This window comes from Dendropsophus ebraccatus, chromosome 9 (assembly GCF_027789765.1).
Source record: "Dendropsophus ebraccatus isolate aDenEbr1 chromosome 9, aDenEbr1.pat, whole genome shotgun sequence".
In the NCBI taxonomy this organism is placed as follows: Eukaryota; Metazoa; Chordata; class Amphibia; order Anura; family Hylidae; genus Dendropsophus; species Dendropsophus ebraccatus.
In genome coordinates, this window is record NC_091462.1 from 97,272,345 (window position 1) to 97,299,791 (window position 27,447).

Consider the following 27,447-nt stretch of genomic DNA (forward strand, 5'->3'; position numbering starts at 1 on the left):
AGGCGAAGGTAGATTGGAGCGCTAAAGCTGTGACTGATGATCTGGGCCTGCTCGTCCCCGGAGCTGTGCCGCACTCTGAGCCCCGGCACTCCGCTACAGGCGGTACTGTGTCCCGAGGACCGTGTGTGCAGGGAAGGCCGCAGCCCGACACTCGCCTAGGTTGTGTCCCCGGTGTCAGGCCTCCTGCATGGGAGTCTTGTCGGTGAGTTCCGTCAGTTACTCCATGGAGCATCCGGCATGTCTACACTTCCTATGCCATAGCTGTCTGTCTGGTTGTAGTGTGGAGCCCTGACCTTACTAACCTGGAGCTGCCGGGACTTGTGAGACTACAACTCCCAGCATGCTTTGTCCTGTCCTGCTGGCTGAGCACTGGTGTGAGACTACAACTCCCAGCATGCTTTGTCCTGTCCTACTAGGGGATGTAGTGTCCTGGTTGCTGAGCACTGGTATGAGACTACAACTCCCAGCATGCTTTGTCCTGTCCTGCTAGCTGAGCACTGGTGTGAGACTACAACTCCCAGCATGCTTTGTCCTGTCCTACTAGGGGATGTAGTGTGCTGGTTACTGAGCACTGGTGTGAGACTACAACTCCCAGCATGCTTTGTCCTGTCCTTCTAGTGGTTTTAGTGTCCTGGTTGCTGAGCACTGGTATGAGACTACAACTCCCAGCATGCTTTGTCCTGTCCTGCTCGGGATTGTAGTGTGCTGGTTGCTGAGCACTGGTGTGAGACTACAACTCCCAGCATCATGGTAACCTGTCAGCTGCACCTTTTCCTTTATGGCCCAGTCATTGAGTGCTTTAACCCCTTAAGGACAGAGCCTGAAATGGCCTTAATGACAAATTTTATGAATATGACCAGTGTCACTTTATTCATTAATAACTTCGGGATGCTTTTACCTATCCGGCTGATTCTGAGATTGTTTTCTCGTGACATATTGTACTTTACATTTCTGGTAAATTGGAGTCGATACTCATAATGAATCTTTATGAAAAAACCCCAAATAACATGAAAAAATGCATTTTTCCAACTTTGAAACTTCTTTGCGTATACAGAAAGTGGTTATACCACATAAATTATATATTAAATAGCATTAGCAACATGTCTACTTTATGACGGCAGTATTTATTAAACAATCTTTCATTTTTTTTAGACAATAGGAAGCTTAAAACATTAGCAGCAAATTTCCAAATTTTCAGTAAAATTTCAAAATCAGATATTTTTAGGGACCTGTTCAGGTTTAAAGAGTATTTGAGGGGCCTGTATGTTAGAAAGCCCCACAAAGCACCCCATTTCAGAAACTGCACCCCCCACACTCTGCAAAAGCACATCCAGAAAGTGTTTTAACCCTTTAGGGGAGTCACAGAAATAAAAGCTAAGTGTGTAAGAAATTTGAAAATTTTAATTTTCTGTGCAGAGATTTTATTGTAATCCAATATTTTTCATAATTATAAACCTATTACCAGAGAAATGCACCCCAATATTGATTGCCCCGTTTCTGCAGTTTATAGAAATACCCCATATGTGGCCCTATTGCGCTATTTGACGCAACCACAAGCCTCAGATATAAAGGAGCGCCTAGTGAATTTCAATGCCTCCGTTATATTTGGTCATTTTTGACTGTACCACTTCAGGTTGGCAGAGGCTCTGGGGTGCCAAAACCTAAAAAACACCCCTAAAGGGACACCATTTAGAAAACTACACCCCTCAAGGAATGTAACAAGGGGTGCGGTGAGCATCCTTCCCTTCGGAGGCTTGCTCTGCACCCACATGGCGCTTTATGTCCACATGTTTTACGGACTCAGGGGGAATTGCTCTACACATTTTGTGTTTTTTTTATCTTTTAACCCCTTGTGAAAATTCAAGGCTAAACCAACATTATAGTGTAAAAAATGTAATATTTCATTTTCACGCCGCATTGTTCCACATTTGTGCCCGTCACCAGTGGGGTCCATATGCTCACTACACCCCTTGTTACATTCCTTGAGGGGTGTAGTTTCCATAATGGGGTCACTTGTGGGTGGTTTCAACTGTCTTGGCAACACAGGGGCCTTTTAAATGCAACATGGCCCCTCGAAATCCATTCCATCCAAATCCAGCCTTCAAAAACCAAATGGCGCTCCTTCCCTTCGGAGGCTTACCCTGCACCCGCATGGCGCTTTATGTCCACATGTGGGGTATTTCCGTACTCAGGGGAAATTGCGCTACACATTTAGTGTTTTTTTTTTTTTTATCTTTTAGCCTCTTGTGAAAATGAAAAAAATCATGACAAGATTAATGATTTAAGAGTAAAAATTTTACAAAAATTACACTAAATGTTGGTCTAGCCTTGATTTTTTCTATTTCCACAAGGGGTTAAAAAAGAAAATGAACACAAAATGTGTAGGGTAGTTTCCCCTGAGTACGAAAATACCCCACATGTGGGCATATTGGTGACGGGCACTTACGTAGAACATGTGCCGAGAAAAGAAAAAATACCATTTTTTTCATTTTCACGTCCCAAATGTGGCCGTCACCAGGGGGCCATATCCCCGCTGCCCCCCTTGTTAGATTCCTTATGGGGTGTAGTTTCCAGAATGGGGTCACTTGTGGGGGGTTTCTACTGTCCTGGCAGCACAGAGGCTTTGTAATTGCATCATGGCATCCTCTAATGGAAATGGCGGCCATACCTATTTAGCTGGGGAAAAGGGACAATTATTAATTTATTTGGGGGTATTAGGCCAATTATTGGTTTATAAGGTGTCCATCAAACTCAATCTGTGTTGATCCAGAGGAAGGCAAAAAACCCTCGTAAGGCAGACAACAGTAGCCTCATCACAGGGAAAAAATTCCTTCCCGACTCCATAATGGCAATCAGAATAATCCCTGGATCAACGTGACCCCTGAAATAGGAATAAGGGACAGAATTTAGATAATGTAGAACTCCGATGACGTGTAGTACGCCTTGAAGCGATCCAGTATGCAGAGGCTGGGGTGATCAGGACAGGTGTCACACTGGAAAATGGCGTCCTTTCTGATCCCCCTGTTACGCCACACTGCACTTCTTCTGGGGTCTCCTGTTTTCCAGTGTGGGGGACGTCACCTGGAAAATGTTGTCCTGGTGCGATACGGGGTCCTTCATATCCAGAAGCGCTGGGTCCGCTCCATGGCTGCTAAATATTAGGGCTTTATTACTGCTTCTGATATTTTCGCATCGTGCCGCAAGCTACAGTAGCTCGGGCAGCGAGGGACCGGAAGAGGGGGGTGCTGGTATAAAAGTTATCCCCGTACAGGTGGTAACCTTTATCCAGCAATGGGAAGATCAGTTCCCGCACGATCTTCCCACTTGTTCGGAGGATGGGGGGGAGGGGGCATCTGGGGCTGGATTCGGGGGTCCCTTCCTACATACACTCTAAGGGTACGTGCACACTGCGGAATCTCGACAGATAACCCTTCCTGCATTCCACAGCTGGCACCCACCGGCGGACTAATGCGGGCGCGTGTCTCCACCCGTGTCATAGACTCCATTCTATGCACGGGCGGATTCCGCTCTCCGTCCAACGTGTTCATTCTTTGGATGGATGATGGAATCCGCCAATGCATAGATTGGAGTCTATGACACGGGTGAAGACACGCGCCCGCATTAGTCCGCCGGCGGGTGCCAGCTGCAGAATGCACAAAGGGTTATCCTTCGCCATTCCGCAGTGTGCACGTACCCTAAATCTGTAAGTGTACCCTGAGGTACTCTCACAGAGTTTGTAGAATTTCATACCGTGATCTCTTATTGGGACGGTACTGGCGGAAAAGACGTGTCTGGGGGGCAGCGTACGCTACGCTACCCCCCAGACACGTCACTGGATGATGAGGATGATGAATGGAGGAAAGAAGGATCCCTCCCATTCATCCTCACTGGCTGTTTCGGTGTCGGAGGCAATAATAATGTATCCCTCTGACGCCGAAAACACCCTGGGGGCCATCTTTATACGGGGATTGGTATATGGGGTACGTAGTGGTGTAGTGTCAAACTTTATTCAATGTAGTGTGGTGTAATGTAGTGTTTTTACGTGTTTTTTTACAGTAAGTATAAAAAAAAACCTACGCCAACAAAGGAGTTGCTGATAAATGCCGCACTTATGTGCGGCACCTATCAGCAGACCGTGACAGTAGAATATAGAAAAAAAACACCCTGCGCCAAAAAGGAGGAGTTGCTGATTAGCAGCGCACTTTCGTGCGATGCTGATCAACTCTCAGCGGCGATAGGGTGCAGAAAATAGAAAAAGAAGAACTTTTTCTACATTCTGAACATCCCTGTAGCTGCTAAGTGTATTACACATATCAGCCGCTAGAGGGCAGCAGAGCGCAAAATCCGGAAAAAGACGAGGCTGGAGCCGAAAAAAAGCCGATGGGGACCGCCGGAAATAGCCAAAGACCCGACGAAAAGACTGAGGACGCCGCGAACCCGGAAGACGCCGATCAGGACCCCGGGACAGGTGAGTAATGTACAAATACCTGCTCTGGACCCCTCAGCTACCTAGCTGAGGCGTCCAGAGCAGGTATTTACTATTTTTGTGGACTCTGATCGCCGTGCCACTGGCCCGATCGCCGTGAACAGCCGGCCGTTCACGGCGATCGGGCCGGTGGCACCATGACCACCATTACTTTTTACAGTAATGGCGGTCGGTGCCGTCCGAGGACGGCACCGACCGCCATTTTTTCCGGGTCACTGATGACCCGGAAAGGTTCCGATCGCCGCTATTGGCTGATCTGAATTGATCAGCCAGTAGCGGCGATCGTAAGCACAGGGGGTGTTAACCACCCCCCGTGCCGAGAAGCTAAGATGGCCTGCTATGATTTATAGCAGGCCATCTTCCCCGATCGCTGTGTGCGATCACACAGCGATCGGGGAAACATCGGGCGTTAACTGATGCGTTAAGTTAACTGATGCGTTAAGTTAACTGATGCGTTAAGTTAACTGATGCGTTAAGTTAACTGATGCGTTAAGTTAACTGATGCGTTAAGTTAACTGATGCGTTAAGTTAACTGATGCGTTAAGTTAACTGATGCGTTAAGTTAACTGATGCGTTAACTGATGCGTTAACTGATGCGTTAACTGATGCGTTAACTGATGCGTTAACTGATGCGTTAACTGATGCGTTAACTGATGCGTTAACTGATGCGTTAACTGATGCGTTAACTGATGCGTTAACTGATGCGTTAACTGATGCGTTAACTGATGCGTTAACTGATGCGTTAACTGATGCGTTAACTGATGCGTTAACTGATGCGTTAACTGATGCGTTAACTGATGCGTTAACTGATGCGTTAACTGATGCGTTAACTGATGCGTTAACTGATGCGTTAACTGATGCGTTAACTGATGCGTTAACTGATGCGTTAAGTACTAGGGCGCGAGGACGTAAATTTACGCCCGATGTCGTTAAGGGGTTAAGGTAACAGCTTATACCCTTCTCCCCATTCGGAACAAGTGCACGCTCCCCTGAATTGTGCGTGCGTTAATGGTGTGTGGGCACCTTAAGGGTACATTCACACCTACAGGATCCGCAGCAGATTTGATGGTGCAGATTTGATGCTGTGTTCAGTTATTTAAATGAAATCTGCTGCAGAAAATCAGCTGCAGATCCTGTAGGTGTGAACGCACCATTAAAGAGTTTCCTTCTGGACTGAAAAAGCAACCTTCCAGCCTCCCCCTCACATCAGATGAAGCAGGATTTCTGTCTCCATTATGTGGCTATGGAGAGGGGAGGGGCTGTTAGGAGTGACTGAGCACGGAGCAGTCCTGCACAGCACAACACCCTGCAATCTTCTCTCAGTAAGTTCATAGATAAGCACTGACCTTTATGACACCTGAATTTAGCGTTTTAGGTGCCCAGAGAGTCTACAAACAGCTGACCTTCATGTCTCCTCTTCCTGCTCCCTCATCTCCCTCGGCCCCTCCCCCCTTCATAGGCTTACAATGGAGAGAGCAGAACCCGTCTTCACTGGCTTCTCTGTAATGAAGACGTGTTTGCCTGATAATGCACAGATAAGAAGTCAGGGGGGGAGGCTGGGAGATTGCTTCTTGAGTACAGAAGGAGGCTTTTTTGGCTGATGAAACCTATTACAGAATTTCTTAAAATCGCTTATACTACTGCAATAAAAAAAAAAAAAAAAAACATGACAGTTACGCTTTAAAAGTCCACAGGACAGGGGATATCTAGCAGATAAGTACAGCTCTGGCCACTAGTACCCCCACAATCCAGATAACTGGGTGAATGGAGCAGCAGCGCACGTGCTCGACCACCTTCAGCACCAGCATGGTCTGAAGCTCCATAGAGAATCAATAAAGCCGTAGATGAGCATGTTCTGCCCTCCTATTCACTTGGATGACATGATGTTCATGTTCAGTGATCATCTATCCTGTGTATAGGAGATAATTTTTACTTTTGGGGAGCCCCTTTAAGGTGCCCTGACCCCTTCTATAGTTGTCATCCTTTGCTCCCGATTCCACACATGTTCACATTCAGTTTGGCTGAGCGCTCATACCTTGTCAGTAGGGATATGGGAATAAGCTGCTGAAAGATCCCTCTGGCGGCGGCTTATCTCCCTTGAGAATGAGAGCATCAAGTGTTGAAACTCGGCAAGTCTGATCCTGCTAACCCTGGTGTCATCTGTCAGAGGAAACATGTGAGGTCCTGGACGGTGTATGAGGGCTATAAATTAGGAGATGTATATTGCATATTGTGGCCAATAGAGGGGTGTTGTCAGTGGTGTCCACAGGGTAGGTAGGTAGATATGAGATAGATAGATAGATATGAGAGAGAGATAGTGTATGTATATATATATATATATATATATATATATATATATATATATATATATATATATATATATATATATATATATAATGAGATAGATAGGCCTAGACCCCCTCCTGCACATAAATCAGGGCTGGCTGCCCCCTACCCAATCCTGGTAAAATCAGGAATAATATCTAGCCAGATACAATTTAAAGGGTTTCTCTGTAAGATGCCTGTTTGTTACCGGGCAGGACAGTTCCTTGCTCTTTGTAGCCACTCTTGGATCCTAAACAGGGAAGGCCCCCCCTCCCCCCTTCTATTAACTCCAATGGAAATCTAAGCCAGAGAGTGTCTATAAAGCCGTCACATGGGGACGTCATCCTTGTTGTCAAAACAGCAGATTAGCTGCCACATCCTGACTTCCTATTAACACCGGCCACAGCGATTCTTTGTTCCAGGACTATTGTTTGCCAGATCCTCCCTTTGGGTCCATATGTCTGTTGCTGCACTGGCCATATGCCGCATCTCGCTCATGTCCGTGTGTAACAGTGCTGACAAATACACATTTAAATGGACCTTCTCCTTAATTCACATATATGTGTGGCCGATATGAGTCATATTTGGAGGGCTAGTTATATATCAGTATGTTAGTGACTATCACCTTGTAGAGAGGTGACACACCGCCGTCATGCATACCTGCAATGGAAAGTGATTGTGTATGGAAATACCTCAGGAACCAGTTCTGCCTGTTCTGTGTGTACAGCGTTCTCGTATACATAATGTTTGACCATAGGGAGGACAGTGGGGGTCCAGTCCCTTGCGGAAAAGCCATCACGCTCTATTAAAGTGAATGGCATATGTCGATTGTTTTAATCCTCCTTTGAAATAGAGAGTGATCATCTCTGCATGGCTACTTCTCCTGCCGGGACCACTATCTCCCAACAGATGGACCCCCTATATCCTGAGGACAAAGTCTGTGGGGGCCTGTCTATATCAGACCAGGATTTAAGGTGTTAAATGCATTTATTCTGGTGTAATGGAAGATGATGTGTATAGTACTATGTTGCCCCGCTCTTTGTGATGGTGTTTGCCTTGTTGTGTATGTTTGCTTTGTCTGGGGTCGGGGAGGCAGGTGGGCTGCGTCCCCTCCCACCCTGCCGGCAGGATGCACAAGAATACACCCCCCTTCTTTCCATACACTAAAACAGGAGGGAATGACAATGAGAGTCCATCGATTGACTCACTCTTATGGGCTTTGAGTCTGCTCATGGTTTTTTATATAAAGGCTTACTGCGTGCCTTTTTTTTTTTCTTTTGGCTGTCAATGGGTTAACAGCCTCGATGCCGGAGTGCTATGCGTCCTATTGCTTTGTACAGACCCGTAGCTGGTTGTGGCAGCCATGCAGGGGTTAAGATGCGGAGCCATCTGCCTGTGTTTTGCTCTTCATGCAAATAGTTCTGTAATCCGCTCCCCTGCCAAGGAGTGGCTGCAGCCCTGCTGCTCTGCCATTGGAGGACGCCGCTGTACCTCTCCCTTCATCATTCTGCCTCCTGATGGGAAGAATAGCCTTTTATGCTCTATAACCGGGGGATGAGGATGGACGGAGGGCCAGCTATCCCATAGTCCAAGGGTCCGGTAGCTGGGATAACATTGGTAAATACATATACCCAGGGTGTGATCTGATGTATTAGTACGTCTTATAGTATGCATTAGTATCTGATTGTCTGACATATTTAGTATACTTGTATCATGTATGGATATGTTCTAAGTTCTTGCCTTCTGTTTTCCAGGATCTCTTCCCCGCCCGGTCTCTCTGGGATATTTAGATGAGGCGGTAGTGAAGCGCACATCCCATCTGCAGTGTATAGAAGCCTTTCCCAGACATCTTTGGTTGACAGCTCCCGGCAAAAGGACGATTCGGAGGAGCCTGACATGCCGTTTGCCTCCTGAAGGGGGTATAATGGGCACCCAGGGCAGCCCTGTGAAGAGCTACGACTACCTCCTGAAATTTTTGCTGGTGGGAGATAGCGATGTCGGAAAGGGAGAGATCTTGGAGAGTTTGCAGGACGGAGCTTCGGAGTCCCCTTACTCCTATAGTAATGGTAAGAGTATAGCAAGTAAGACACATCACTGCTTACTGCTGGGACCCCCAATGAACACAGACTCCCCCTTTTGGCTTTGTTGAAATATGGGTTGTTTTTACCGGTATGACAGCATTATGCTGGATTAGGGCTTCCTGATTCTGTCCTTAGCTATATGCACTTGTATACTGCACCTTTATTGTATATAGAGATTTCCCAACCAAAGTAAGTGATAGGGTATGAGGGTCCCTAACACATAGGGGGCGTGGCGGGCTAAAACGCTCCCGTCCCTTTTGTTTGTTTTTTTTCCCCCCAATGGAAGGGGGGGGGGGGTTATTGTCTTCACCTCAGATGAGCTGTGCTGCATTTGCAATGTTTGCTCACCTTTCTTCTGTTCATGGAAACAAGTTGGGGGTTGGGAACTTTCGGCAGGACGGCAGTGTTTTCCCCTCTCCATGTTTATACTGCGGCACTGATCCTGATCTGCAGGTAAAAGTAACATGTTCAGTCCGCCCCTTGATTTCCTTGTTTTGAGAGACTATGAACCATTGGCGGCTCAGGTTTTCAGATTCTCACCCTGCCTCCATGCCTCTGACTCCAATCCAACCAGTTTCTCAGCCCTGCCTCCGCTGGCTGCCCTCAGACGCGGAGTCACCGCTCCGGTGTAATTGGCACTCTTGTTTATTGATCTCTTTGTAATTCAGACATCTCTGTAGCCCAGCAGTTCCTCTCCCCGTCCAGGGCTTGCGTCCCTCCTAGCTTAGTTCACATGTCCTTTGGTCTGTTTATCAGAAGTATCTTCCATTGTATATACTTTATGGTCTATTGCAGTGTGAACATTACCTAAATTTACATGCAGAATTGTGGATTTTTATGGGTAAAAATAATCTACGCAGCCTGTCCTTATAGTCTGAGCACACAGTTTTCTTTGCACCCTGCATAAGTTATAACCTTGAAGAAGCCTTGTACAGCGATGTGTTAGTGTTTTTTGGCCAGCAGCTCTCCTACGTGACTCCCCCCCCCCCCCCCCCCCCCCCCCATACGCTTATGTGTTCTGAAGGAACAAGAGTAGTTAAGTCACTGCTAGGCTCCTATGGCAGCATCTCTCTCTGAGAACAAAAGGATCAGTTAGTTGAAATCCACCATGTCCGATCCGAAGGTTTGGCCAGCAAATATCTAATGTGTGTAGACAACCTTCTACCATTCACACCTATATATGCTAAGGATTGTGCACACAAGTGACATATAGTAGTTATAATGGGGACCTGAATCTCTCTGGGCGTCCTTTCAGTCGTCACATTAAGCAGCACTATATTATGTGAGTGATAACAGGGAGCAATAGAGTATGTGAAGCCACACAACAGATGGAGGTGTGAGAAACTTTGGTTTTGTCCCTTTACTTTCTGGATCATAGCTTTTCTTACACATTGTTTTATGGAGGGGCTGTGCATTTGAGAGTTCTTTAAAGGGGCATTCCTATCACCCTTCATTGGATATGCAATTGCTTTAAAAGCCCATGAAAGTAGGAGACACTGTGCTAAATCAGCTGCCCTTCTCTCTAAGAGGTCATATCCCACCCTTATAGTAATGGCGTATACTAGTCCTATGTTATCGCTTCATGAAACATTCTAACCTGTAATCCCCCATCCTACTGAACTACAACTCCCAGCCTTTAGCTGTCAGGGCATGTTGGGAGTTGTAGTCTTGAAACCACATGTGAGCCACAGGTAAGGGCTCACCACGTGTCAAAGAGGATCCCCTGTTATATGTTAGTCTCGATGGAGGAGCGTGCCTGTACGTTGGACACCAGGATACTTATGTTTATTGGCCATTACAAGAGATCATATGCCAAGCAGTCTGTGCAACCAGGCTAGCGGGTTATGGTGGAGTGTAGAGGTTTCCTCCACATGTTCTTTCCTGGATCCCTCACCAGCGCTATGGTCACTAGCTGTCAGGCCTCCTACATACAAGCATTGCGTCAGCATCGCAGTCTATAATATCTGAGACATATGAGTATATGACCCCAAACTGTTAATAGTGTAAATGGGTCATGTGTTTTACACTCTGCAATGGCGGAAATCGCTATCTCTGATTTTTTTTTTTGTGACAATGTTATGTTGGCCATACAGTCACTCACATTTTCTGACTTTCCCATGGTTGACGCTTATTCCTAAAAATGAGATTCCTCTCCACCCGTTAGTGTTTTTCTCACATGAGATTCCCCTCGGGATGTGAGTCAGACCAGTTTTTTTCCAATGCTGTCACAAGGCCGCAGATCATTTGTTCTCTGGTCCGGCTCACACCCCGTGGTGCGTAAAGAACAATAGCAACCTGCTGCACACACAGGTATAAAAATACACATGGCAGGTTGTTAAAAATCGGAAATGGCAGTCGCCTTTCTTAGTCATCGCCAGTCTGATACCACAGACTTTATAGGTAGGAGAAGCTGCCGTCCAGCTGAAGAGCTGGTGGTTGTTTTGCAACCTAAATGGTTAATAAAGTTTTATTCTCTGTAGCAAAGCTGCAGCCAAGTTTTCCCTGGGCTGAAAGATCTTCTTTCCCCGCTATTCGGAGGATAGTATTACTCACGGGGCTCTGCAGGAAAAGCCATTTGCATGATTGGAAATACTGGTTCTACCCCTAATGGCTTCTGGGAAATGACTTGGAGAGCAAAGCAGTGCTGATGATGGATCATAAGATGCGGGGGGTGAGGGGAGGCCTTCAGGTCCATTACAATACAATATATACATTATTTAGAGTATTACCAGCAGCTCTCATGTCTGTATACAGCTATGCCATCCTCTGTGTAGCCAGCCATCTACTTTCCCAGGCTCCTGAATGGAGGGCTAGTGATGGACAAATATTCAGGAGTCTGAGAAAGCTGAATATTTCCAGCTCCCTATGACTCTACTACTTACAGGTTATTGCAGGCATGGACCTGGAGGAAGTTTCAGTCACAGGACGCAGATGAACGTCTTCCCATGTAAAGTTGGTTACAGGCATGATGCTGTACCTGGGGGGCACCGTACACTTTGGACATATGTTGGCTGGACACACCAATTTCAACAGGAGTGGCCGACTATTTTAGGAAAAGGAGAAAGATCCAACAGTTTGGTGAAATATCCATCCAAACGTCTTAATAAAGCCTCACACTCCATATATATCCACATCTGAACTCTGACGCGTTTCAGGCACACAGGCCCTTAATCATTGCATGTGGACCTACCATGACTAGACATTAGCGAATCGGGTTCGAGTCGATCCGAACCCGATCATTCGGTATATGATTAGCGGTGGCTGCTGAACTTGGATAAAGCTCTAAGGTTGTCTGGAAAACATGGATACAGCCAATGACTATATCCATGATTCCCACATAGCCTTAGGGCTTTATCCAAGTTCAGCAGCCACCCCTAATCAAATGCCGAAAGTTCGGGTTCAGATCGACTCGAGCATGCTCCAGGTTCGCTCATCTCTAACCATGACATAACGTGCCTGAAACGCAATGGTGGTCAGATGTGGATATATGGAGTGTGCAGTTTTACTTTAATAAATACATTTACATTGATATGTCACCAAGTTGCTGGACCGTTCCCCTTTTCCTTGCCTTCATTCTGGGTTGCTGCCTCCACGCAGCGGGGCCGTGCACAGGTGATATCCAGCCGACATGGTGAGCTGTATCTATTCCCTTTGTATTTCATGCATATAGGGCTCTCCTGACTTTACCTCTGATAGCCTGATGCTTTGTTCTCAAGGAAGATAAGTCCCAGCCAGAAGTGTCTGGCAGCGGTTCATTCACCTCCCCACATTGACGACATATGGAGAAAACGGGAGTGTTCAGCTGACAGTCGTCTAAGATGTATGGCCGCCATGAGGGAAGGGTCACATGTGGGATGTATTTGCTCTGGTTATTCCACATGGAATTCCTGTGCAGAAAATCTGCAGCGATTACAGTGACCGGGAAGTTGAAGGGACTTTAAAAAAAATCTCATCCATAGGCACCAAAAGCTGTGATCCCTCTGCGGTGTACGGCCGGACCCTTTTGGTTTTACACGGTCCTGTTACAGGGACTGCTTCCAGGCTGATGACCCCCAGTCAGGCTCGGGCTTGCATCTGTATTACTGCTGCATGTAATACACTTGAGTAAACCCAGCCCCAGGGTAAGTCTCCCGGATATAGTAAGAAGCATGCTGTATACCATGGGATCCTGTGTGCGACAGATGCCACTAATGCAGTGTGAAATCTGCTTTATTTTCAAGGGAAAAGTTGTTGCTGTTTGCTCCAGATTCACTGCTGTTAGACTCCACCCCCCCCCCCCCCCCCTTTATTGGGTATTGGCTCCGATTTTCTATTTTTGTTGTTGCGTAAAATAAAAGAAAAAGGAAGGGAAAAAAAGCACATGCATCGCCTTTGTGCACACATTCTGGAACAATTCCAGCCATACCCAGTCATTGTAAGCAGTACTGCTGATACAGGTGACCACTGTGTTAGCTCTGTGGGGTCTTGTGTAGTAATGGAGGGTCTGTGTAATTCGATGTTGACCATAGATGAGGTTTATATAGCGTCTATTGTCTGTAATATCCTTATGATTTCTGCTGTCAAACCGGGATCAGAAGAACTGAAGTTTCCCATTGTCCAGGGAGCGATAAGCGTCAATGGAGCTGTCCAGCAGCTGCTTATCCCCATATACCTGATTACATAAACCTAGATTTTTCTTCTTGTTTGGGTTTATAGATCACCATGGTTCTCTGAGCAAGTTCCTTACATCTTTAACCCTTTAAGGCGATTTCTGTGAAGGTGATTTGGGTTGTAAGGTTTTCCTATGCCGGACACTGATCTGAAGCTGGGTCGTGTCTAGGATTTCCTCACCCCCATAATGAACCTGTACGGTTGTTGTGCTTAAGAACATTTACTGCTTAAGAAAGTGCATCGGTGTCAAAGGAAAAGCTACAACAGGGATTATACTAACATCACTTAGGTGCTACTATTGCCATAAACCAGCAGCATATGTCTTCCCCTCCTTATAGAGATGAAAGCCTATGCCGGGGTCACTGCACGTTTTATAGCTGTCAGCGTGCTTCCTTCTCTTAAAGGCACAGTCCCCCTTTACCTTTATTTCGGTACAATGCTCCGATCAGGTTGGGTACCAGATTGCTGAGCTGGAGGGTAGGTCATTGTTTCGGCCCCTATACGCTTTTTGTTCCCCATTTGCTTTTCAGCAGATCCAAAAGCGGTCACACTGTGTGCATATTAGATTTTTTTCCAGGCCATTTCTACTGAATTCTATTGGAATCCTCTGCACTGGTATGGTATGTAAAAAAAAAAAAAACCCTGAAAAGGATGAGTTGCAATGTCTGGTGGCCGCTTATCCTTCCATTTTTAGGTCATCCTAGGATGGGAGGCTTAGGAGTGGTTGTATCCCTGTAATTCTCCTGCGGCCCATGCGTTATGAGCGGAGCGGCATCCATCAGTGCTTGTTTTCAGCTGTTTGGTAACACGGGCCGGCAGCTCTCTGAACTGTTTGTACTCTCTAAATAATTGATGATGACCATAATGTAGGAAAGCAAACCGCACACACGTGACGGGAGGCAGGAGGGCCCGGCATTTATTAATAGCAGGAAAAGCTTTGCCTTTCAAGAGCCCTTCATCCTCAAGATCTGGTTTATCAATAATTGACGTATATAAAAAGAGCGAGGGCAAGCAGCTGAATAGGGAGGTGATGGCAGACAGGGGCCTAGGTTTGCAGGGCTGTTTTCATTGGCCACGTAATTGCAGATCAAGCTTTACTGATGCCCATTTTACTCATTGGATATATAGGAAATATAGATGTAGCAGGAGATGGGTGAGTGGTCTCTTAGGGGCCATTTTTTTGTGGCCGTTTGACAGCAAACAAGTGTCGATCAGCAAGATCAACTCACATGCAGTGGTTTTACAAGTTATTATTAATCCCGTGGCCGGGCCACACAAACAATCACTGCATCGTTCATGCATCCATTAAAGTTACATTGTTATCGGCTGCACGTTTCCTGTTTAGACATAGGGATGTGCGGCTGATAACGGTGATTTTACCGGCTGCACAAAAGATCGGATCAGCAAGCAAATGTCCGCTTGTTGGCTGGTCTCTGGCACTTTTACACAGGCCAAGAATGAGCGTGAATGAGCGCTTCTAGGAATGCTCTTGTAGAGATGAGCAAGCTTGCCATGGACCGTATCCATAAGCAGCTCTGGTGCCGACTAAGGCCGGATTTACCTTCACCAGGCGATGTGGCAGCATTTTTTTTTTCCTGTGAACTGATCCCATTCATTTCAGTGGGACTGTTTAAAGCACCTAGCGTGTTAATAGTGCTGCCAGATGACCGGACACGCCGTATGTCAGTACGCTGCTTGCTGCTTTCTGCCATATGTCCTTGGTTTTTAATGTAAAAAAAAGATAGGACTACTGATGCATTTCTGCCACCAGTTGTGGCAACGTTTGTCACAAAACGTCGGATAGATGTAAACCCAGCCTTATCCTTCTAAGAACAAAAGGGTTAAGCAGTGAAAATCCATCACACTCAACCCTTCTCTTCACAGACGTCATCTGTCAGTGAAAAGTCAGGAGGCCCTCATATACCAGCAGCAGACTTTAGTCTTAAAGGGGTTTTCCAGTGCTACAAAAACATGGCCACTTTCTTTCAGAGACAACACGACTCTTGTCTCCAGTTCAGGTGCGGTTTGCAATTAAGCTCCATTCACTTCAATGGAACTGAGCAGCAAAACCCCAGCCAAGCTGGAGACAAGAGTGAGGCTGTCTCTGGAAGAAAGTGTTTTTGTAGCACTGGATAACCCCCTTTAAGGAGCCCATACACTTTTTATACATCATTCACATGTCTGTATTTTTCCATAATTAAGTACAAAGTACAGTCCAATAGGTTTCTATGGCCTTATTCACACATCCGTATTTTGGCCGTGATCCATGCCGCAAAAATAATACTGACATGTCCTAGCGCAGACTGCAATTGCATCACACTAATAGAAGTCTATAGGATCCCCCCTAATTTGTGGAGGTAACATCCGGGAAATACGGATCTGTAATTGTAACTAGTGGCATCAAGTACTTTCCACTATAGAGTCGCAGAAAATACGGACGCATTACAGATGCATTTTTGCGGTACGTGGACTGAAAGTTTTAACACTAATATACAGTCCACAAAAAAACAAAAGTAGCCTGTCAATGTAGTCATGGACTTTACAGAACAGAAATGGGTTCTTCATGGGATCCCGGATAAATCTTTTCTCTTGCTTACCACACTGACTAATTAGTTTTTTCTACTTTTCAGGTATTGACTACAAAACTACTACTATCCTTCTAGACGGCAGACGGGTGAAGCTTGAGTTGTGGTAAGAGAAGATGACAAGATGTAGAGACCTAGATCCCTGTTCACACTTTGTATGGAAACTGAATGCAGACATGTTTCCTTCCTCTCCTACCTGGGCACATTGTCGACAAAGTCTTTAGAAGCAGAAATGTTGGTGTTTTCAGTGAAAAGATTTTCTATTTCGAATAGAGAACAAGAAACACAATTTACACCATAAGGCTGGGTTCACACTATGTATATTTGAGGCTGTATTTGTGAGGCTGTATAGCAACCAAAACCAGGAGTGGATTGAAAACACAGAAAGGCTCTGTTCACATAATGTTGTAATTGAGTGGATGGCCATCATTTAATGGCAAATATTTGCTGTTATTTTAAAACAACGGCTGTGGTATTGAAATAATGACAGTTATTTACTGTTATATGGCGGCCATCCACTCAGTTTCAACATTGTGTGAACAGATCCTTTCTGTGTTTTCAATCCACTCCTGGTTTTGGTTGCTATGAGGACCTGACATGAGGACCAAATACAGCCTCAAATATACATAGTGTGAACCCAGCCCCCGGGTAGCTTCACACGTACCAACTCGCAGCGTTCATAACGCAGATCCCTGCTGTGTACACTCTATGGGCAGACAAACTCGCAGCGGGATGCATATCCCACTGTGAGTATGTCAGCATCAGCTGATTGGCTGAGCGCGGCATCCAGAATTCCAGCTGGAGAGTGGACCGATGTATGCATCGGTCCACGGGGGGTTAAAGGGGCTGCCTCTTACATATCACAATTCCGCTATGAGCATGTAAGCCTATTGAAAGTGACAATGAAGGGATCCACAGCGGATTTCAATATAAATCCGCTGCGGATCAGTTACGTGTGAACCCACCCTTAGACGTGTCTGGGAACCTTTCGCTCTGCCCCTTGGCCACCATTCAGTTTTCCTTCTCATCTTTACATTTTCGCTAGTCAATAATCTATTTTCTTATATTAAAACCGCGGCCATATAGGAAAATTGTGGTATCGCACCACCAGATATTTAGATGCTGCTCACCAATCTAATGTATGGATGATGGGGACCTTTGCCTTCTCTGTTGACCTATTGTGGTTTGCTTTTTCTTCAGGGACACGTCCGGCCAGGGAAGGTTTTGCACCATCTTCCGTTCTTACTCCAGAGGAGCTCAGGTAAGAACCTTCTCCTGTCAGGCTCGCTCAGTAGGCCGAAGCTTGATCATTCAGCATTTGGATGGTGATGGACATAGATCCAGCGATAGACTGTAGTGTTCTATCATCTGTCTGAGGTTTGCTCTTTCTATTATTGCAGGGTATCCTCCTGGTTTATGATATCACCAATCGATGGTCCTTTGATGGAATAGACCGATGGATCAAAGAGATCGATGAGGTATGCTGCATTGTTGGATTCTTTTGCTAAGGAAATGTGTACGTATCATTTCATCAGACTTCTGACATGTCAAACGGTGCCGAGACCCCTACTGATCACTAGAATGAAGGGGCAGAAGTGCTCAACTCCATTTCTGCCCTGCATAGTTTGGGAAGATAAAGTGAGTGGTATAGTGACTTGCAAAAGGGCCCATAGTGTGAATCCGTATACCAGTCACTTAAAGGGGTAGTTCACAAAAATTTTTCTTTCAAATCGACTGGTGTCAAAAAGTGCCAGAGATTTGTACTTTACCTATTAAAAAAATCTCCAGTCTTCCCATACTTATCAGCTGCTGTATGTCCTGCAGGATGTGGCGTATTCTTTCCAGTCTGACACAGTGCTTTTTGCTGCCACCTCCCCATAGAAAACCTATCCCACTGTCCAGCCTGGAAAGAATACACCACTTCTTGCAGGACATACAGCAGCTGATAAGTACTGGAAAACATGTTTGTTTGTTTGTTTTTTTTGTTTTTTTTTTTGTTTTTTTTAATAGAAGTAAATTACAAATCTCTGGCAAATATTTGGTGAACCACCCCTTTAAACTTCCGTAGGTGCGCAGAGCAGAAATAAGGCAAGGTGAGGGTCTTAGCACCTGAGCCACCATCATTACAAATTCTCACATGTCACCATAACATGTCGGAGGATTAATGGCATGATACCTGCACATTAAGGGTATGTTCACACTGAGCTAAATTGACGGAATCCCGCCTGCCTCAGTGTCCAGTAGCTTGTCTATGGGAGCTCTCCGCTCAAAGAATTGGCATGTCGAAGGCATGTGAGCCCTCCCATAGAGATGCGGAATTCTGCTGATTTTGCTCAGTGTGAACGCACCCTAAGGGTACTTTCACACGTACTGGATCACACAGCGGATTTTCTGCTGCGGATCCTGTACGTGTGAACTAATGGTGATATTACTAAAGCAATTCTAGGGACTTTTTAGGGTTATTCTGTCAGGTAAAATACATATTAAATTATCCCCCTCCTGGAGACTAACAATTCGTTCCATACTTGTTAGCCTCCAAGAGGGGGATGATTCAACGTGTATTTCACCTTAAATTAGATGGAGAGCAAAACGTACTGTATATCAAACTAAGGGAAATCTATACTAACCGCATCCACAATGTCCTGGTAACATTTGGCGCCTGCAGAGCCTTATTCCCCTCCCCACCTGCGTGCTCCACCTACACGTGAATTCATCAACTATTCATATCTTCTGTTTTCCAGCACGCTCCTGGCGTCCCCCGTATATTAGTGGGAAATAGACTCCACTTGGCCTTTAAAAGGCAAGTACCCACCGAGCAGGCCCGGGCCTATGCAGAGAAGAATGGAATGACGTTTTTTGAGGTCAGCCCGCTATGTAACTTCAACGTGACGGAGTCCTTTACAGAACTGTCTCGGATAGTGCTGATGAGGCATGGCATGGAGAAGATCTGGAGACCAAACAGGGGTCAGTGTCACCTGAGTGGAGGATTTGGGGTATAAGATGGGTTGAAAATTGGAATAAAACATAATGGCATGTTTCTTACATGACTCTTTTCCTTCCCTTTAGTATTCAGCTTGCAGGATTTGTGTTGCCGGGCGATAGTCTCCTGCACCCCTGTACATCTCATCGATAAGCTTCCCCTTCCAGTAGCTATCAAGAGCCACCTCAAATCATTTTCTATGGCCAACGGAATGAATGCTGTGATGATGCACGGACGATCTTATTCTGTGGCTGGCGGCAGCGGCGGAGCGGCCGGCAGCAGTGGGGGAAGCAAAGGAAACAGCCTCAAGCGATCAAAGTCTATTCGGCCTCCTCAGAGCCCTCCACAGAACTGCTCGAGAAGCAACTGTAAGATTTCCTAGCCGCGGGGATCTGGCAAACGTGAGGCTGCTAAAGGCAATAAACCCTACCACGTCGGTAAAGCTTCTGGCGATCCGGCCGGGAGAGCCTGTAGTTGGCATCAGCATGGACTTAGGTGCCCTGTTTTAAGAGCGTCAGGAGTAGATGACCCTAGAAGAGGTCATTCATCTGTTGCTCAGTCACCACCCAACCCATCCTACAAAAAACACTGCATGATGGACGTGCCTCACTCCCGCAGACGTGCACTGTGCTAAAGGAAACCCCCCTTTATTTATAAGTATATCATAACTGACACCTCACTTTTTTATAAATGTAATGCCTGACTATACGCCCCTTCTGTATCATGCTGTAAATAATCTTTTTACACACCTTTATGGCAGGGACCAACATGGATCATTTGTCGTAGATCTTTTTATTAACATGATATAAATTTGCAGTACCCCACATGAACCAGTCATTCAGAGCCGTAGACTCAACATTAACAGGAGTGTGTGTATGTATGGCAAGCGTCATGTCACCTTCAGTAATGGCTTCCTTTTGTATGCACAATATGGCTGCCAGCAGGGCACACAAGTGCGGCTGGGCCCTATTTTACCTGTTTATGAGACATAAAGGAAAATTCCGTAAATTCTACCTCAGCGTTTTTGGATGAAGACCTTCTCTATAAGCAACGTAAGAAACGTTCAGCACCACGTTGGCTTGCCACCTTCTTATATATGACATGTCCCCTGTTGATTTGGGGCCTGGCTTGCACACAGCAGAGGTATAATTCAGGGGTTCATGGGAATGCTGACATCTGGCCTTGCCGAGGTTCCGGACATGAGTAAATGCTTATAGAACATCTTTCCTTGCATTGCGCTGTTCCATCGTATTCTTTCCAGATGGAACCTGTGTTTCTCCAGCTGTTGCACAACTACAACTCCCAGCATGCCCTGACAGCCAAAGGCTGGGAGCTGTGTCTTTGTAAGGGCTCATGCACACTGCTCTGCTCTGGCAGAATAGGAGCTGAATTTGAGCAGATTTCAAGCAGAATGCAAGTGGAATTCAAGCAGAATTCAAGCCCCATTGACTTCTATAGGATTCCTCTAGCAGCTTCTGCCAAAAGTAGTGACATGTTACTACTTTAGGGTATGTGCACACTGAGCAATTCTCGAGGAATTGTAGCTGAAAGTTTTCAGGCAGAATTCAAGCAGAATTTAAGCCCCCCATTGACTTCTATAGGATTCCTCTAGCAGATCTACAGCAGAAAATTCTGCTCGGAAATTCTGCAGTGTGAACAACAGAGCAGAAAACCCATTGAACACAATGGGACTTTGCTCTGTACATATTTTACGGGAGGAATTTCAAGCTGAATTTCAAGCTGAATTCCTCGCCTTTTCCTCAGTGTGCACATACCCTGAGGCGGAAAGCAGATCTGCGGCAGAAAATTCTGCTTGGAAATTCTGCAGTGTGAACAACGGAGCGGAAATCCCATTGAACACAATGAGACATTGCTCTGTTCATTCTTTTACGGGAGGAATTTCAAGCAGAATTTAAGAGCGGATTCCTCTTCAATTCCTCGCCTTTTGCTCAGTGTGCATGAGGCCTAACAGACGGAGAACCACAGGTTAGGTAACGCTGCTGTAAAGGATGAGATTACGAAGTAGGCAACAGGCTTGGGGTAGTCAGTGACTTTGGATGTACCCCAATGTGTGTTATTAGAAGTCACCTGACTGCTTATTCACATGTTCCCCTGATTTTATTACCCTGCTGTCCATTGAATTGTTTAGCGCTCCAGTTGTCCGTCTATGAAGCTTGTTACTGGCAAGAAGACTCTTTGCAGAATGCCAGCAATACTGCTGAGAAATCGGGCATCCCCGGGCCCTCATACACAGGCTCTTCCATATCACTCCCCCAAAGCTTGTGCGCAGTAGTTACTGCAAACCAAACTAAATTATTCTCACCAGAAAATGATTCTGGGTATATTAGCCTCTTTCTGTAACTCAGGGTGTAAATGAAAGTGCTGTCAATGACAGATAGATGAAGAATAGGTTATAAAAGCGGGCCAGTCTGCAGTGCTGGGGGCAGCCATCTTGTAAAGCATGAGAATGCGCTTGTCTGTCATTAAGAAGCTGTAACCTCTCCAGGTTAGGGTCCTGATGCGGCGCCATGCAAGGACGCAGGCAAGCACCGGTTATTGGGATTGACGCTCTTTTGCTGCACCTTCATGATCAATCACGCTACCGGGCTGCACGAATAATCCCTGCCGCCATTTGCATATATTGCTGTTGGCTGCACATCCCCTGTTTACGCAGAGAGATGTGTGACCGACAATAATGAATTTTTACAAAATGGCTGTCCCCATGATTTGTAGGGGGAGGATGAAATTTAAAGGGCGACTCCAGTCAGGTTTTAAAAGTTAAAAAAAAAAAATTAAGTTAAAAGTTAGAGGTGTTGGTGACAGGGAAATCAACCAATTGGATAACTGGAATCTGGTTGTAATGGGTGAAGAAAGTGACAACCCCACTTTTTCCTATTTGCTTGCTGCAAAACTACAACCCTCACTTCCTAAATCCCATGTTTTATATTTGCTGCCAGACTGGTATCGATTATTTTTTTTCCCATAGGGTTTTGAATATCTGCAGTCGTCATCTTTTCATAGGAGAAATGTTGATGGTATGAAAGCTGATCTTGTATGTCCCATAGTGCATGCAGATTACAGGTCATACATATATATTTAGTCAATGCTTTCCGCACCATGCAAACCTTCATGAAGGGGAAGCTCCCGTTTTCAGTCTCATACTGAATTGTAACGTTTTTGTCAGCCAAAAACTATTTCCAACTTGGCTGAATATGTTTCTGTGGGTGCTCAGCCACCAGACACTGTTCCTATAGGTCAGGGAAGGGGTACTAGCTATAACTTTGTGTGCCCAATGTGACTTTACAATCCTAATGCGTGCCTTGGTCGTTGATTCTCATCTGTCCTGCATGATTTGTGGAGGGATGCTGTGCATGGTGGGTGGTCGGGAGGCAGTTCCATGTATGATGCCGGTTTAGCACACGGCAGTTTTTGTTCCAAAACCAGAAGTGGATCCAACAGGAAACCGAAGTACAAGTCCTCCCTTTATATTTCCCATCCTATTGGAATCCACTTCTGGCTTTGGCACAAACTGCCGTGTGTAAAACCAGCGTGAGTCCTTCTATCCGAGCGTATGCTTTAGAACTACTTAAAGCGATTTGTATGATACTGGAAAAACATGGCTGGTTTCTTCTTTAAAAGGGGGTATCCCAAAAAGACAGGTTATTCCCTATCCATGGGGCATCTAGCAGTCCAACTGTTGGCATTCCCACCGATGATGAGGAAGGTCCGTGATGCCCCAAGTGGATGTGGTGACAGTGCGTGTGCTCAGCTACTACTTCACTGAATGATGTTCATTAGCGCCACAGTGAAGGGAGTAGTGGTTGTACACAGCGGCCTCAGTCACTTGGTGGACTACTGACCTCTGTTTTTGTGATTGGGTGGCTGATCGATCACTGTCATGTTGATAGGGGGATAACTTTTGACTTGGTATACCCCCTTTTAGGTTCTTCATGTGGTTTGCATTGTGGGTTACATATTTTTTCCACTGTTTGGAGATGCATCCGAGTTGGGTTGAAAACACTAATGGCTTTGCCCCCTCACTCCTTCCACCCTCTACCATCAGTCTTTGTCTATACCATCTTATCACTGTGCACCCCTTCTTTGCTTCCCCCCTTTAGTCTGGGGTTACCATCACCTTTCTGTGTATTATCGAATAACTGAAGGAGCAATAAATCCTCCTCACAGCTAAGGTCTAACATCTTCCTTCATTGTGTCATTCCAGAATGCGGAGGGTTAATGTAGAGAATTCCCTGGAGACTGTCCCATATCTCCAGATACTATCCATCCATATGTGTCTGATATCACAGGCTGTGGACATTGGGTTTGGCATAGGAGTAGACCTCCCATCCCCTGCTTTGTCTCTTAGTTTTCGGTAATCTTATAGCATTTGATGGGTGAGATCATTCATATGCATCATTTATATCAGGCTTAGGTAACCTGTTGCTCTCAGGTTGATGCCCATCTATATGTCCAGCATGCCCGACCAGCCACTCACGCAGGAGGGCATCCTAGGACATATAGTGCCACCATTGCCGGAGAGGTAAATATATTGCACATTGCCTACCTCCAATCTTTAGCTCGGATAGAAGATTAGTAAAGGCTCAAATGATGGATTGGAAACCTAATTTGAGCCATGACTTGTTTCTTCTAGTTACTGCTGCTCCTTGCCAGTCTAGCATTCCTGCTCTGCCCCCTGTATGGTATAGGGCTGAACTATCCAACTGTGAAAACATGATATATATATATTTTTTTTCTAAATAAATTAAACCCCTGTGTAAAATAAAGCCGGTGTATGTGGAGTTTCTTAGAGGTCTGTAGTTCTACTTTCTACATGGCAGGAGTTTTGCTAAATTCACATCAGTGTGTTACTATAAAGGGCCAGAAATTAGACGGCCCGATCATAAACTGTAAACAAGCCCTGATCTGCTAAATCTGTGCTTGTTTACTGAGCAATTATACAGGCCGATTACCGTGCAGCAAGGGCTGCACGGACATTGTTAGTGATGTCAATGCAGCCCTTGCCTTTAGTATAAAATAATAAAGTAATATATCACCTTACCACGTTCCCAGGTATCCTCAGAGGCCTTCCCAGTGTCTGCAGCTCTGCCTTCTCTTTCTCTGCACTGACAGGCCGCAGGCTGCTCAGCCAATCACAGCCCGCGACCTGTCTCTGCCAGTGACTGGCTAAGCAGCCTGCGGCCTGTCAGTGCTGAGAAGGCAGAGCTACAGACACTGGGAAGGCCTCTGAGGACACTTGCGAATGTGGTATGGTGAGTTATTACTTTATTATTTTATACTAAAGGCAAGGGCTGCACGGACATCACTAATGATGTCCATGCTGCCTTAGGGCCCTATTACACTTAGCAATAATTGAATGAATTGTGGAGGCGCTAAATGTTGATTTCAGGGAGATGCATGGAAAAAGTAACTTTAATTCTATAGAGCTGTCACTGTTAATATTGGACACATGCAACATGCATCCAGAGGTAGTATTGAACTGCAGAATGCATGCCTCATCTCTCCCCTACACTCCCTGCTGTACCTGATTGATGTACAGTGCTTGGCTTGCAGCACCAAGCCATGCATGTCAGTCAGTAAAGACAAGGAAGGGTGGGGGAGGGAGAAAGCATGCATACATGCTGAGGTTCAGTAATGTCTCCTTGAGCATGATAGAGCTGACAGATTCCCTTTAATTGGAGGCTGTGACAAATGTTCCTCATCATCTTTAAGTTGGTCGGCAGGGGTGTCAGAAGTCAGACCAGCTGCAGCATGTACAGCTCCCTCCTCCACTCCTCCGTGCCTTGACTGGCATGCATGGCTCAGTGTCAAGTTCAGTACATAATGATGCAGGACAGGTGGGGGAGGGAGAAGGCATGCATGCTGTGGTTCAGCACCACCTCTGACATTTGAGCTCTAAGCATAATCTATACCTGTTTAATAGGCTTGTAAAAGTGGAAGTCATTTGGCTGAAGTAAAAATGTGGTTGGGGCAGTCACATTCCTTCAGCAGGACATAGAGTTTGGAATCTGTGCTTGGTCCTTCTCCCTGAAGGGAGTGAGGTCCTTATTGAAAAAGGTCTATTGGTTATTAAAATGATCTTCCTATACTTATCAGCTGCTGTATGTCCTGCAGGAAGTGGTCTATTCTTTCCAGTCTGACAAAGTGCTGTCTGCTGCCACCTCTGTCCATGTCAGGAACTGTCCAGAGCAGGAGAGGTTTTCTATGGAGATTTATTTGCCGCTGCTCTGGACAGTTCCTGACATGGACAGAGATGGCAGCAGAGAGCACTGTGTGAGACTGGAAAGAAAACAACATTTCCTGCAGAACATACAGTAGCTGATAAGTATGGAACGATTTAAGATTTTTAATTAGAAGTAAATTACAAATCTATATAACTTGTAGAAACCAGTTGATTTAAAAGAAAAAGATTTTCAATGTATTACCCCTTTAATCCTCCTTACAGAAGGAGTAGCCCTGCATCGGTTCATTATGAAAGGGTTTGGTATAGACCCCCTGCTGTTCAGATGTAGTACTGCATCCCTTCTTTCCCCTTTCTGATTCCCCTGCTCCAAACTCCTCTGGATTTCATGCTGGTGACTATATAATATAAAATCTCGCCACTCATCTATAGAGTAAGCTTAAATACCTTCCTACACCCTACCAGGCGTCCAACAATGACGGACTATTCTCGGCCACTCACACGGCTTGTTCACATAAACGCCTCCAGGACTTTTCCCCCATTTTTGCCATTCTTCTATGGAATTCCCTACCCGCCCCCTTAATGCTCCCATCTATGAAGCTGCTTTTATTCCTTTCATGCTGAATTCACAAGGCTTTGTCATCCACTCCGTGGGGTCAGGGCCGGGTATGATGGGCAACTGCATTAAACAAAGCAGTATATAAAATATGTACCTGTATTTAGGGGTCTTCCGACCCCACCCACCCACCAATATGTGATTATTATTGAAATGAGTTTGCTTTTCAGTCTGACATCCCCATCAATCATTGTCTTTCCCTAAATTTACACCTTTGACCCCAAATTCCCTTGTCGGGACCCTGTCTTCCCCCTAAGCCCACATGTATGGAGTGTATGAGATGTCCGACCACATGATGTCACTGTCCCCATGGATTGTAGACCAGATACTTATGTAGGGCCACAGCTGGGGTCTGCTAATGGCTGTGTCATGGCCGCCCTCGCTATTAGCAGGCCAGGGTGTGTGGGGTAGTGAGGACGCCTTTGTTTGCAGTCACTCCGCAGACCTCAGCGAGGTAAACAGATGGGACCGCCTTGGACGACTTTGCGCCCACAGACTTAATGGAACATAAATCCGTCTCCCTGTGAAAATGAGACGTCTAGGATGGCAAACAAATCTTCTATCTGTCACCGCCTCGTAATAGACGCAGATGGAGAAGATGGCTTTGTCTTTCTATTAAAAGCTGTTGCTTCATGAGTATAACAACCCATAAATTATTACTATTATTATTACTCGCTATATCAGGCCAATCGGCTGGTTGGATTGAGAGATTGAGGATATCGCAATCATAGACCGCCAATCCCAGTAAAGCCTTGATGTCTCTATATTGGTTTATTTATGCCAGTAGCTCATTTTCAGAATTAAAAAAAATGACTCTACAGTGCCACCTGCTGGAGGTAGCGTCCATTCACATCAATGGCCAACTCTTAAAAGGGGTATTCTGGTTTTGGAAAATTATATTTAAATAAAATTATCACCCCTTAGGTATATAACTTTTTGATATAGTGTTATCACTAATAGTATTGGTTTCGCCAATGACAGGAAATGGAAAATAAGAGCTACACAATGTGTATTGTCTACAGCTCCCTGGCTCCTCCCTCTCTCCCAGGACAACGCATCATCATCTGATGTCACAGGAGGCTTGGCTGGAGCTTGTCTGCAGTGAAATTAGATGTTCTGCAACAACTTTGGGCTGGAGTGCTGGGGCAGAGGAGTGTGATCAGCAGCTGAGGGAAATGCAGTGCATTCTGGGAATTTTAGTACTGAACAACTGTTCAACCAGAAAGTACAACCACAAAATAAATTGTTTTGTTTGTTTCAGAACTGGGGCAAACAGGTAAGTAATGCTATATGCTACTGCAGCGTGTTTATATTTTACCCAATATTGGAGTACCCCTTTAAAGACCTTAACACATGGTTAGGGAATATATGCCAAACCCGAATGTTTCCCAAAAAGGAGGTTACCCAACTGTAGACAACTGTTTCGGGGTTCTTACCCCTCATCTGTACAGAGTAAGGTACTGATTGGCTATTGGGTGACTTTTAATGTGGTACTGGCAGAATAGTAATAGTGTGCCTCTTTGAG

General features: G+C 45.6%; 1 protein-coding gene across 2 annotated transcripts; it reads left to right on the forward strand.

The window, feature by feature from the left end:
• Window positions 1-23,891, forward strand: RAB40C (RAB40C, member RAS oncogene family). 2 transcript variants are annotated; one of them, XM_069983940.1, is made up of 7 exons: window positions 1-202; window positions 8,566-8,877; window positions 16,173-16,233; window positions 17,328-17,388; window positions 17,528-17,605; window positions 18,869-19,091; window positions 19,194-23,891. In XM_069983940.1, exons 2-7 carry the CDS (start codon window positions 8,736-8,738, stop codon window positions 19,487-19,489), a joined length of 861 nt encoding a protein of 286 aa, XP_069840041.1. In that variant the 5' UTR covers window positions 1-202; window positions 8,566-8,735; the 3' UTR covers window positions 19,490-23,891. The 2 variants fall into 2 exon arrangements, with proteins under 2 accessions (XP_069840041.1, XP_069840042.1); XM_069983941.1 differs by lacking the exon at window positions 1-202 and adding an exon at window positions 8,352-8,428.
• Window positions 23,892-27,447: the final 3,556 nt, after the last annotated feature.

Excerpts from the sequence above, each read along its gene's own strand:
- RAB40C (XM_069983940.1), top strand. The coding sequence starts at position 8,736 with ATGGGCACCCAGGGCAGCCCTGTGAAGAGCTACGACTACCTCCTGAAA. Across the intron at positions 17,389-17,527 it reads CTTACTCCAGAGGAGCTCAG|GGTATCCTCCTGGTTTATGA; the intron begins GTAAGAACCTTC and ends CTATTATTGCAG. Across the intron at positions 19,092-19,193 it reads GATCTGGAGACCAAACAGGG|TATTCAGCTTGCAGGATTTG; the intron begins GTCAGTGTCACC and ends CCTTCCCTTTAG.